Below are 12544 nucleotides of genomic sequence, written 5' to 3' on the forward strand. Positions count from 1 at the left end.
ACTGAGTATTGCTATCACTACGTCCTATTGCTTGGAAATGTGGATAAATCCAAAGCTTGACAGGCCTGCCTTGCCTAGTTACAGTTGCTAAGATATGATTGGACAATTGCTGTGTGGGGGAGGGGTTTAGTGAAAGGTCAACTGAATTAATGTTAGAGAAACTGCAAATGTTTTTTTACTTAACATAACACCAGCTGTTTGGATTATGGGACAAGGGATAGTGAATCCTGTGTGTTAATGAATGTCTTATTTCAATTCAATTCAATTCAGTTCAATTTTATTTATATAGCACCAATTCATAACAGAAGTTATCTCATTGCACTTTTCCTATAGAGCAGGTCTAGACCGTACTCTTTAGAATATTAATTGCAGAGACCCAGCAAATCCCACCATGTGCAAGCATTTGGCGACAGTGACAAGGAAAAACTTCCTTTAAGAGGCAGAAACCTTGGACAGAACCAGACTCAATGGTGGTGCTGTGTTAGGTTTTGAGAGAGAGAGAGACGGGGGGCAATGCAGATACCACCTAGAATTTTTTTTTTTAAATAGTAGAATAGTAATTGTAGTGTTAATATTAATAAATTAGTAATAATAGGAATGACAGCTATAGGAAAAATAATGTCAGCATCATTAACAGAGTCAATAACAACAACTGTAGTAGCAGTTGTCGAGCAGGAACATGGGGGCAGCAGGTACCCCACAACCACAGATCCAGTCTCTGCAGCTCCGGAGGCAGAAATACCTGCTGAAAGCGACAGAAGGAGAGAGGAGAGAAACGAGAAAGCACAAAACTACGGGAGAGAGAAGATGTTGAGTTAGTAACATGCAGTAATGGGATAAAGATGCATACAGATGGAGAGGGAGAGAAGGAGAGAGGAAAGAAATGCAATTTTCACAAAATTCTTATAACGCTCGTACAAGGTAGTTGTATAAAAATATAAGCAGGTTGATGCTGTAACTTTATGTGGATAAAGAAAGGGACAAAAGTATTTCTCTGTGGTTCTTTTTCTCTCTCTGTGAATCAGGTACTCCCAGCCCCTTCATGAAGAGATTGCCCTTCACAAATACCTGAAGCACAGGAACATTGTTCAGTATTTGGGCTCTGTTTCTGAGAACGGATACATCAAGATCTTCATGGAACAAGTCCCTGGAGGTGTGTTTGTACAAAAGAGAAAGATGGTAAAACAATCACACAATTGTGTGAACTAGGGCTAGTTTTTTTTTTCAATCCTTAGAAACTCATTATTGATGTAGGTGATCCTAAATGGAGAGACAGAACATTTCTCAAAAAAAAAAAAACACCAGAACAAATCATAATACTTTGTACTTTACTGATAATTTCACCTTGTGCAAGTAGGCAAGATATTCTTGTTAAAGAAACTTAAACACAACTCAGATCTGATGATGGACAAATTGTCTATTTCAGAGATCGATGCTTGTGACCTCTCGGTTACTGGGCGGTCTCTCTAATTGCTTGGTCGTCTTCCCATTTCATGATAGGTTTTGGACACTCCTTCTCTCCTTTCCCCAGGAAGCCTGTCTGCGTTGCTGCGGTCTAAATGGGGCCCGCTGAAGGAGGCGACTATAATCTTCTACACCAGACAGATCCTGGAGGGGCTCCGATACCTGCACGAGAACCAGATTGTCCACCGAGATATCAAGGTACAAGGAAGCAAATCAAACAAGACCGTCTCACAACACAGTCTGTGATTCAACCAAGCATAACATCACTGTGGTATAGTAATGATTCGATAGTTGGTTGAAATATGGATTGGGATCATCATAACATATTGCAGCTATCTAATTGTGTCTTTCTTTTCCCCTGAAGCTTCAGGCAAAATTTTAATAAAATCGTATTGAATTTGAAAAAAAGTTAGATGTCAGTGAGAAGAATTACATGGGCAAATAACTCCACTGGCATTTGGGACCACATGTGAAGCTCATTTTGGTACAGTTGCAGATAATATGAACAGCTTCTTCAGGGTAAAAAAATGAGGGTTAACTTCATGTGAATTAATCCTTGCTCACCTTACCGTACATAAACCTGCTTTCTCTCTGTCTGTCTGTCTGTCCATTAGGGTGATAATGTGTTGGTGAATACCTACAGTGGTGTCCTGAAGATCTCAGACTTTGGTACCTCTAAGCGTTTGGCAGGAGTCAACCCCTGTACAGAGACATTCACTGGTAACTTGTTTCTTCCTACAATAAATTCTATTGTTCTCCTGCTAATATGTTGTACCCAAAACATATATGTAGTTTATTTGTAACTGGCGCATCCCAAAGTCCCCAGATTACAACTTTAAATAGAAATGGACTTCAACAAGGGGTTCCTTGAATCTGTTGAAAGGATTTCATGATGGGTTCGTCCATGGAGCTCCAACATATGGGCAATGTAACAATGGAAATCCAGGTGTGAACGTCTGATAAATCTGTGGTTTTAAGACAAATTGTTAACATTAGAATTGCAACATCTTTCTCTTTTTTTTAACATAAAACAGGGTGCATTTACTTTTTTATTCACCGGCCAAATGGCTAGTGAATGTTCAATTTTTTTGGGTGGTGAGTGAAGTAAATCTACCAGCCACTTGCATATTTTACCAGCATTTGGCTGGTGCTAATTTTGTGCCTGCATGAAATCAACTAAATTATCACAAAAATAATGCTGTATACCACCACATGAATCTTTACTAAACAACTTGCCTAAAACAAAATGGATAAACTTCTCCAGTAATGGCTTAGAGAGAAAGAAACTACATACATCACAGGACAGTAATTCAGTCGACACTGCATAGATGTCATAGAAATGCTGCAGACCATGAGTGTAAATATCAAATAACCCTCAAAATGTCAAGAGCCACTATCAGCCTCTATGGAAACACTTGGACACACAAGCGTGTACTAATGTGCATGTGCACACATACAAACATACACATTCATTGGCCATCTGGCCTTCTCCAGCAGCCAGCGAGGTGTGTAATTAGGTTAGCTAATCAAGCAGAGGCAGAGGGGTGTTTACCTTTCATTAGCAGGTGTGTGTGTGTATGTGTGTGTGTCCTTATCTGTTTCTCCTCTGTTGCTTCCCTCTCTCTCCTCTGACTATCTTTTTATAGCTCTCTCTGTCTCTCGCCGTTTACATCAGCATTTAGAGCAGACCACAAATGCCAAATCTGCTCAGAATTACTGACTGCAGACAAAATACTTCTGAACTCACTTTGTGGGACTAAAATAACTCTAATCTCATGTCTTCCATCTTTTTTTCAGCATAAGCTATAATGTTGAATTGTGATAGCAAATATTTCTTTTCTGCTCCAATTTGAAATTTGTGTACAAAGCCACATTGCCTAAATGTCTGGATTTTAAAAACAAACGGTTCAAATGCGAACCATTTATACTCTAATTACATATTTGTTCTTTTTGGTATAAGACCCCAAGTGAGGTTGAACCTGGCTTTGTAATAAACTAAATTTTGATTGCCCCTCCTTATCTTTTAGAAAAGGTTTTTCCAGGTTACTATCTGCTTCTCTGTCTGCAGGTACTCTGCAGTACATGGCTCCAGAAATTATTGATAAGGGCCCTCGAGGATATGGGGCCCCGGCTGACATCTGGTCTCTGGGTTGCACCATTATAGAAATGGCCACTGGGAAGCCGCCCTTTCATGAGCTGGGAGAACCACAAGCAGCCATGTTTAAGGTAGGAATTGAGTCTACGTACGTGTATTTGCGTCTACATGAGGGATGTTGTTTGTAAATGTCGAATAAAGACATAGCGAAATACATTTATTATATAAGCTCTAAATCTTTTATTAGAAACACTGGAGGAAAGTGAACCTAGGTTTTGATTTCTAAACTTTCTCTCATCGAGTCCTTGAACAAATTTCCAGGCCATGACTCGTGCGTCTCTGTGGGTTTATGTTGCAGGTGGGCATGTTTAAGATCCACCCAGAGATCCCTGAGTCCTTGTCATTGGAGGCCAAGTCGTTCATCTTGCGCTGCTTTGAGCCAGACCCTCACAAGAGAGCCATCGCCTCTGACCTCCTAAAAGACACTTTTGTCAGACACAATGCGAAGGGCAAGAAGAGCAAGATCGCCTTCAAACCATCAGGTTAACACATACACATACGTACACAAACAAAGCACAGAGAGCACGTTATTCCAGTGTTGACCTCCCTCCTTTTTTCTGTCCATACAGTAACCTGCAGTCTCTCACAAGGGTTTAAAGTGTTCTTAGGAAATGAATTTATTTGCACAATAGTAAAGTTGAAAACATACATGTGGAGTCTTTGGCAATTTGGCATAAACACCATGTGTCTAGACTCTGGTGGTGGGGAAGAACAAGAACATTAAGACTAGCTGGATGGACCAATTAGATGGCTAGTTCTGATGAAAACTGGAGATGAAATGAGATGGAGGGGTGAAAGTGGGTTGCATCAATCAGACACTGAAATTACAGCTGACAGTTGCAGAGAAGGCATTTTAAAGTTGGACAGCAAAAAGATGGTTGGCTCATGGAGTTCATGTTAAAATCTTATTCAAGTGGGACGGTGTAGTCCCTCATTCGTCCAGGAGTGTTCTATCGTAGAAAAGGTTTCAGTCGTAGTCATCTGGACACTGTTTTCAGAATCAAGACGTTTCGGCTCCCATCCGGAAGTCATTCTCAATTGTGAAAAAATTGGACGGGAACTGGAAATTTAAACTACTCTGAGTTACATAAGCCCTGCCCTCAGGAAGGAATCTGCCTGAGTATCTGTTAATAGCTAGTTTCACCTGAAACTGACCTAATAGTTTCAAGATGGCCCAGTAATCAGTAATCAGGCCTATTGTTCTCTGGCTGCATCTACTTCATCACTGCTAAGTGCCTGATTAGCATGTGATAGGCGTGACCAAGGTGCTAATACACTCTGATAGACTTTGGGCAGATTAAATCTCAGACCACCATTTCTGTTCAAAGAGGGTTCTCTTTCTTCACAAAAATGGCTTCCTTGACGCCCGTTCAAACCAACTCTTCTCTCTACTAAGAATCTTCACCTCGCTGTCTTCAAATGTGTGGTTTGTAGCTTTTAAATGCAAATGCACGGCGCTCTGTAATCCTGAGTTAGCGTGTCGTCTGTGCTGATAAAGTCTTCTGTGAAGTGGCTGTTTGGTTTCGCCTATGTACCGTTCTTTGCAGTTTTCCTCACTGCACTGAATGGAGTAGACAACATTGCTCTGTTTCTGTGTGGGTAACCTGTCCTTAGGGTGAACGAGTTTCTGTCTTAAAGTGTTGCCTGATTTAAAGAAGACAGGAACATCGTGCTGTCTAAAGATCATTTGTAGTTTTTCAGACAGTCCAGACACATAAGGAATGGAGACACCGTTCCTTCTTGGTTCAGTTACACTTTTGTCCAGAGTGCATTCTGGACATGCCTTTCCTCTTTCTTCTTACCCTCTGAGCCTGTGGGCACTTCTTTGGCTCTGTGCTGTAATGTCCGGATTACACCCAGCTTGTGCTGTAGTGGATGGTGTGAGTCAAAGAGCAGGTATTGATCCGTATGTGTTGGTTTCCTGTACACTTCTATCTGGAGCTTTCCGTCCTCTCCTCTGAGAGTAGAACAATCAAGAAAGGCCAAGCGGTTCTCTTTTGCATCCTCATGCGTGAACTTGATGTTGGGGTCCACCGTATTAATATGCTCTGAGAACGCTTCCAAGTCTTGTTTCTTGATTTTCACAAAGGTGTCATCCACGTAACGGTACCAATGACTTGGTGGTGTGCCGGGAACGAGGATAATGCCTTCTTCTCAAACTGTTCCATGTACAGGTTGGCCACAATGGGAGAGACCGGAGAGCCCATAGCACAACCGTGAATCTGTCTGTAGAAGTGTCCCCGGAATTGGAAGTAGGTTGTGTTGAGACAGATGTCTAATAGTTTACATATGTGTTCAGGTGTAAGCTTGGTCCTTTGCTGCAAGGTGGAGTCCTCCTGCAGTCTTCTCATCACCGCTGACACTGCTTCTGAGGTTGGGATGCAAGTGAACAAGGACACTACATCATAAGAAACCATAACGTCATCTGGGTCCAACTGGAGATGTTTCACTTTGTCCACAAATTTCTGTGTGTTTTCCACATGATGTACTGTGTTCCCCACCAACGGAGCCAAGATTGTAGTCAAATGTTTGGCTATGTTGTATGTGATGGAATCTGTGCTGCACACGATGGGTCTGAGTGGAACATTCTCTTTGTGAATTTTGGGAAGGCCATAGATGCATGGAATGGCTTCCCCAGGGTATAGTCTGTAGTACAGAGGCCTGTCTATCACCTCCTCCTTCTCAAGCTTCTGTAGACAGTCTATAACCTTCTTCTTGTAGCCATTGGTTGATCCAACCAATTTTTTCACAATTGAGAATGACTTCCGGATGGGAGCCGAAACGTCTTGATTCTGAAAACAGTGTCCAGATGACTACGACTGAAACCTTATTCAAGTGAAAAGTGTGAAACCTAAAAACCTTAATATATGGGGTAATTGATTGAACTTTTGCTAAGCATTGAGTTTTGAGTTTATCATTATCAGATCATACAAGTCACTTGACATTTGTAAAAAAAAAACAACAACCCAAAAACACATACATTTATTCCCTTCCTTTTCTTAACTGATGTTTTTGCAGACTACATCCACGTTTCCCTGCCGGTGCAGTTGCAGTGCGAGGCCACCGGGAGCAGCAGCAGTGAACACGGTTCTGTGAGCCCAGACTGTGACTCCAAACACGACGTTTTCTTCCAGAAGAAGAAAAGCTCTGGCTCCGAGACCCAGCTCAAACCCCCCAACTCCAACTACCTGAGGTGTGCATGTGTGTTTGTGTGTGTGTGGGTTTGAGAGTAGATAGTGAGTTCATTCAGGTGAGCTGGGTCAAGTTTATAGATTTTACAGGACTTTGAGATCCAAACTTCAGAGGTGGAGCTCAGATTTTTTAAATATCTTGGATTTGCTTAGTCTCAGCTGCTGCAGTTTTGCTGAATTTGCATTAAAAAGGATCTTTACTGACTCTAACACTCCTGTTAACCCAGAAAATTCAATTTGGATGGCATCAGATTGCCCTTCTTGTAAGAGCCATGCTTATTCTGAATGCAAATATAATATATTACATACTCTTACAATATTAAAGTATGTGATACTGCAGACAAAATCCTGCAGGGACAGTACAGATCATGTGAAAAGATGTGAATGTGCATGTGTGTTTATATGAGTGTGTGTGTGTGTTTGGGTGGCAGGTGGCCTCATTGTGCTCACAGTGCGCTCCGCTGCCTTTTACAGCACTGATATAATGAGGTCTGATAACTTTATGAGCTTCAGCTGGCGGCAGCGCACACACGCACCATCACACGCAAATCTGCCTCGAGCACAGACACGTGTGTGCATACATACGTGCACGTCCTGCCGCGCTGACTCATGCTGTCTCTGCACTTTCCTGGGCACACACAGTAGCCAGGAGAGGCTTGTATCTGTAAATAAACCGAACGGCGCGTCACACACTTGTAAATCAGTTGCGTACTCCATGTGTTATTTTATACTGCAGTGAGATCACTCTGTGTGTGTGTCTGTGTGTGTGTGTGTGTGTTGCAGTGTTCCAGATGAGGGTTCGGTATCGGAGGACCGCATTGCCCCCCCTTCCCCTGAGGACAGGGACGGTGGTCTGTTCCTTCTGAAGAAGGACAGTGAGAGACGGGCCATTCTGTTCAAGGTCCTCAATGACGACCAGGCAAAGGTCATCTCCAACCTCAAGGAGAACCACATCCAGGTGTGCTTGTGACAAACTGCTTATTAAATCCCCAACAATGATATAACGGCTCCATTCCACATGAGCAGCCAGATTCAAAAAATAAATCAATTAACAAACTAAATGAATTAAGTAAATAGATCTGTAAATAGGCTTCTACCTTTGTATAGGATTAGAAAAATTCTCCTAGTTGTAATACCAAAAAAAGATGCCATTACTCCCCCTCCCATAGATCGGACCTGGGGATGTACAATTTAAAGAATGAAAGCAACACCCATTTTCATCACAATTACGTCCTTGTTCAACAAACAAAAATGTATGCAATTGGAATTATTCGGAAGATGCTATAATCTACAATACTTTCTTATGCAAATTAATATATGAATAAATGAATATAAAGTAAGAAAAAGGTGCTATTCATTGAAACGTACGTAAGGTTTTAGTGCAGTTTTTTGACTTGTTTGACCAGCTCAGCATAATAGAGTCCAGTTTGGAAATCCTAATAGAAGGATACAATTAAATGTCACACAAGAGCAAATTTGCAAAAATAAATATATAAAATCAAAAATCAGGTGGATTGCATTAGGCTCAGGTTTATGTGATTTGTGGTCATGTTCAAGTACATATGCAGTTTCTGTAAGGTCACATTTATTATGGCATCAATTCAGCTGGGTTTTCTAACATTAGGGCACTGTACTTCCAATCATAGCTTTTCATGTAAAATTTTGCATGTAAGGAAAGTAGCCTGCATTGCTGTCTGCCACAGTGTCTTTTCTGATACTACCACTGCGGGCGCAAAAGTCCGATGATTTAAAATCCAACAAATAAGGGCTTTGATGACAAATTTTCATTCAAGAGGCTTTAAATTCGTAGCATTAGTTGTACCTGAGAGTTTATCTTTATGCTTCATGTGCTGTGTCTTTTCTGAAGTACTATATATTATAACTAGTCTTCATCACTATTAAGTGGAAAACACGTAATAGTGTTTTAATTACACGGCGCGGCATATGACGCGCATCATATGCCGCCCCTAGCACCAATAGGAAGCGCCGCGCTGCAGCACGTCAACAGCTGTCTCTGCTCATCCATTGATCTATAACATAAACTGTATATGTATATATTATATATAGTCAATGATCTACACACACAAGAGACAGCGACAGAGGTGAGGACATCAGGGCGAGCTGCCACAGGAGCCGGGATGTAGCCTACAAGCAGGGAGCAAGTGGAGTTTATTTGTTTATTTAATTTTTTGCCTTTAGATACAGGCACAAGTGAAATAGTTAACACTGCATTGAAACAAACAGTGAATAATGTCTGTAGTTGGGTCAACAAGTACAAAACAGCCTTTTCTCTGGAAAAAAATGTTTTTTCAAGGGCGGTGAAGCTGGAATAGGACAGTGGTGTGAAGGGTCTTTAGACTTTACATGGGGACATTTATACTTATGGGCTCAGTTAGCTTAAATCAATGCTTTGCTAAAACTCTATTGGATTTCTTTATGTAAATGTGTGAGTGTGTGTGTGTGTGTGTGTGTGTATGTATGTGTATGTATAGGGCAGTGAAGAGCTCCAGCTGTCCGTCGAACACATCAAGCAGATCATCTGCATCCTTCGAGACTTCATCCATTCCCCAGAGAGGCGCGTCATGGCGGCCACCATCTCCAAACTCAAGCTGGACCTGGACTTCGACTCCACCTCCATCAACCAGATACAGCTGGTGCTCTTTGGCTTCCAGGACTCGGTCAGCACACAAATACACAGCTGAAAAATTCACATACAAGTTAATACAGTATAGGCCTGATTAATTGGTGCTGGCACATTACAGACAGCCACACAGTGCAGTGTAAAGATTTGGTTGTTATTTAACATATAAGTAATCTAGCAGCATTTGCAGAGCTGGTTGTCATGGTCACAAATGAGCAAAATACAAGGAAAAAGATCCTATATGACACATGTGCAAACTACTGTAGACTGATACAAATAGCTGATATGAGCATATGTAATTAAAAACAACTTTGTTGAACATCCACTCAACTTTTTTACTGTAGTGAGGCAATATTTCAGTAAAATTTGTGAAATGAACTTGGCTGACAAAAACCATGTTGCATTTTATAGCAGAAATGAATGTGCATTTTATTTTATCTGAATATGAATTGAATGAATTCATATGAATTTTCTGATTCTTTTATCCAATCCAGAAGTCTTTCCAGAACTTTATATAAATATATCTCAAACTTTTTATTTTAATTTGAAAATATTCAAACATAAGACTTACTATGAACCAAACCTATCAGAAGGATTCAGTTTTATCCAAAATGATGTAGATGAAATTGTAGGAAAATTGTCCTACAATTTAAAATTTTGATGTTAGGAAAATAAATGTTTTAGACTTAACTCTTAACAATGAATTCTAAACAAAAATTATAAGTGTTTCCCCCCTAATTTGTCTAAATTGTGAGTGACCTGATTTTATTGTGAAGCTAATTTGACTTATCTAGACAAATGATGAGTGTCTAATTTCAGGTCAGTAGTTAGAGAATCATTGTAGGTCTGAATATCTGTCCTTGTTTCTTTGTTTGTGTTTTTCAGGTAAACAAAGTCCTGAGGAACCATCACATTAAACCCCACTGGATGTTTGCTATGGATAACATCATCCGCCGCGCTGTGCAGGCTGCAATCACCATCCTCATACCAGGTGGGCTTGTCAGAGCATTTACCGACATCTAGTGGACACAAGCAAAACTTTCTGTCTCACTCATCTGAATGTTTGCAACTAAACATTACTACTTAATATTCATATAATGTTACAAGAAATAAGTTTACAGTGCCACACATGCCTTTGACAGAGCTGCAGACCCACTTTGGCCCGGCGTCAGAGTGTGAGGGAGCAGAGAAGGAAGACGAAGTGGATGAAGAAGAAGTAGAGTTTGGTCCTGTTTTAGTTCCTCAAGCTGACGACTCCGGGACGACAGCTGACCCCGCCCACTCCGCGGCCAGCACGCTAAACTCCTCCCACTCCCAGGAGCATCAGCGCTCACATCATCAACTGGGTGCACAGCTGGGGCGGCTCAAACAGGAGACCAACAGGTACATGCAAACACACGCACACACACACACATACAGACACAAAAACATGTGACACGTACAAGAAATGGAGAGAATGTGCACCTGCAAGCACAAGACACGCACCCAAACCTGAAAACACACACGCAAGTATGTCATGAATGCAACACCTCCAAGGCTGCATGTGATAAATGTAGGTCACTAATTATTATTCAACATTTAGAAAAGGTGACGTTAATGCCCTGCACAAAAGAAAGGCCTTCTGGATTTATACTTTGGACAAATTATTGTTAAAATGTCTCAGTCTCTGTCTGGAAAAACGTTGGACAAGACAACAGTTACTGAAGCCACAGAAATTAAGAAGATCACCTGACTTTTGACTCTAGCGCCACCATGAGGTTAACATTTGTGGTTTTGAGTGGAACATCTCAATTTATATATTATGGATTGCCATGAAATTTGGTACAGATATTCATATTTCCCTCAGGATGTATCGTAGTAACTTTGGTGATCCCCTGACTTCCTCTAGCAACATCATCTGGTCAAAGTTTTAATTTGTCCAGTACAGGTCTGTGACCAACTTCCTGACATTCCCACCAGCCTCAGCTGTAGTTCACATTCAGTTCTATTTAGCAACTGTTAGCATGCTAACAGGCTAAACCCTAAGTAGTAGGGGTAGTAAGGGTCTAAGTACAGCCTCACAGAGCCTCTAGCATGGCTGTAGACTTTTGTTAAAGAGTGCCCTATCATGAGTTCGAAACAGGCCCAACAACTGGAGATAACATAGTTACTTCCTTCATTATTACTTTTAGATTTCAAGACTATATGTTTTCTTACAAACAATACAAACAAGATAATCTGGAACAGGCAGCCATTGCAGAAATAATACACATACCAAAGTCTTCACTGATGCCAACAAGATAAATGTGATCAAATATGTGATTAACTTTAACACCTCTTTTGTTGAACATAAATATGCTGGCAAAACAGTTGGCGTTGAGGTGATCCCTGAGTCCAGTAGAGGAGATCTTTAAAGTGTACATTCACCAGAGTAACTGAATTCACAGATTTACTTTTTTCTTTTTGTAAAAGTTGAATTTTTGAACAATTGTGTCTCAAAATCTATTTATGTTTCTTTGAATTTTTAAAATTAATTTATAGCCCCGCCTTGCTCTTGGCTTACATCCACACACTTGTAGCTATGTGTCATGTCTTTTGCCATTGAAGCATCTGTGTTTGTTTTTTCAGTTCAGTACCCTGACGAAGGCTTTTAGCTGTAATGCATTGTTTGTCAGCCATGCATTATTAAACACTTTTGATTATGCTCAGGACTCAAGAGTATCTTTGATCTTTCTTTTTTTGTTTGCAGGTCTCAGTAAGAATTTTGCAGTTTACATATGTCATGGTTTCTAGCCTCTGTCTATTGTGAAATGTTAAGTTTTATTTTCTGGTTGTACGAGTTTTGAAGCTTTATTTAGGCTAATAAAGTACACTCAGTACTATCATTGACCGACTTTTTTGAGTATCTTCTAAAATGATTTATTTAGCTTTCACTTAATGTTAATAGACAGATTGTTTTCTTTTTTGTTATGTTATTATATACATGTGTACAGAACTGTGATGAAGCTATATAAACAGCGCATGGTTGGAGATGGTCGTCAGGTTCTGCTATTGAGCAATAGTGATCTTGTTTATCGGGTCACACCTGTCAGTTGACAGTGTGTGTAATGTCAT

The 12544-nt window shown here is 40.6% G+C and overlaps 1 protein-coding gene across 4 annotated transcripts in view; it reads left to right on the top strand.

Moving 5' to 3' along the window:
- The window catches only part of map3k15 (mitogen-activated protein kinase kinase kinase 15), a 29649-nt gene that overhangs the window by 13302 nt on the left and 3803 nt on the right, over positions 1-12544 (top strand). For all 4 annotated transcript variants that reach the window (XM_044176529.1, XM_044176530.1, XM_044176528.1 and 1 more), the window contains 10 exons: positions 1026-1153; positions 1532-1662; positions 2079-2184; positions 3533-3690; positions 3918-4101; positions 6638-6812; positions 7594-7768; positions 9303-9488; positions 10337-10442; positions 10594-10834. In XM_044176529.1, coding sequence (XP_044032464.1) covers positions 1026-1153; positions 1532-1662; positions 2079-2184; positions 3533-3690; positions 3918-4101; positions 6638-6812; positions 7594-7768; positions 9303-9488; positions 10337-10442; positions 10594-10834 — 1590 coding nt within the window. The remainder of the gene's footprint in view (positions 1-1025; positions 1154-1531; positions 1663-2078; positions 2185-3532; positions 3691-3917; positions 4102-6637; positions 6813-7593; positions 7769-9302; positions 9489-10336; positions 10443-10593; positions 10835-12544) is intronic.

The sequence above is a fragment of the Siniperca chuatsi genome, linkage group LG19 (assembly GCF_020085105.1).
Source record: "Siniperca chuatsi isolate FFG_IHB_CAS linkage group LG19, ASM2008510v1, whole genome shotgun sequence".
Lineage (NCBI taxonomy): Eukaryota > Metazoa > Chordata > Actinopteri > Centrarchiformes > Sinipercidae > Siniperca > Siniperca chuatsi.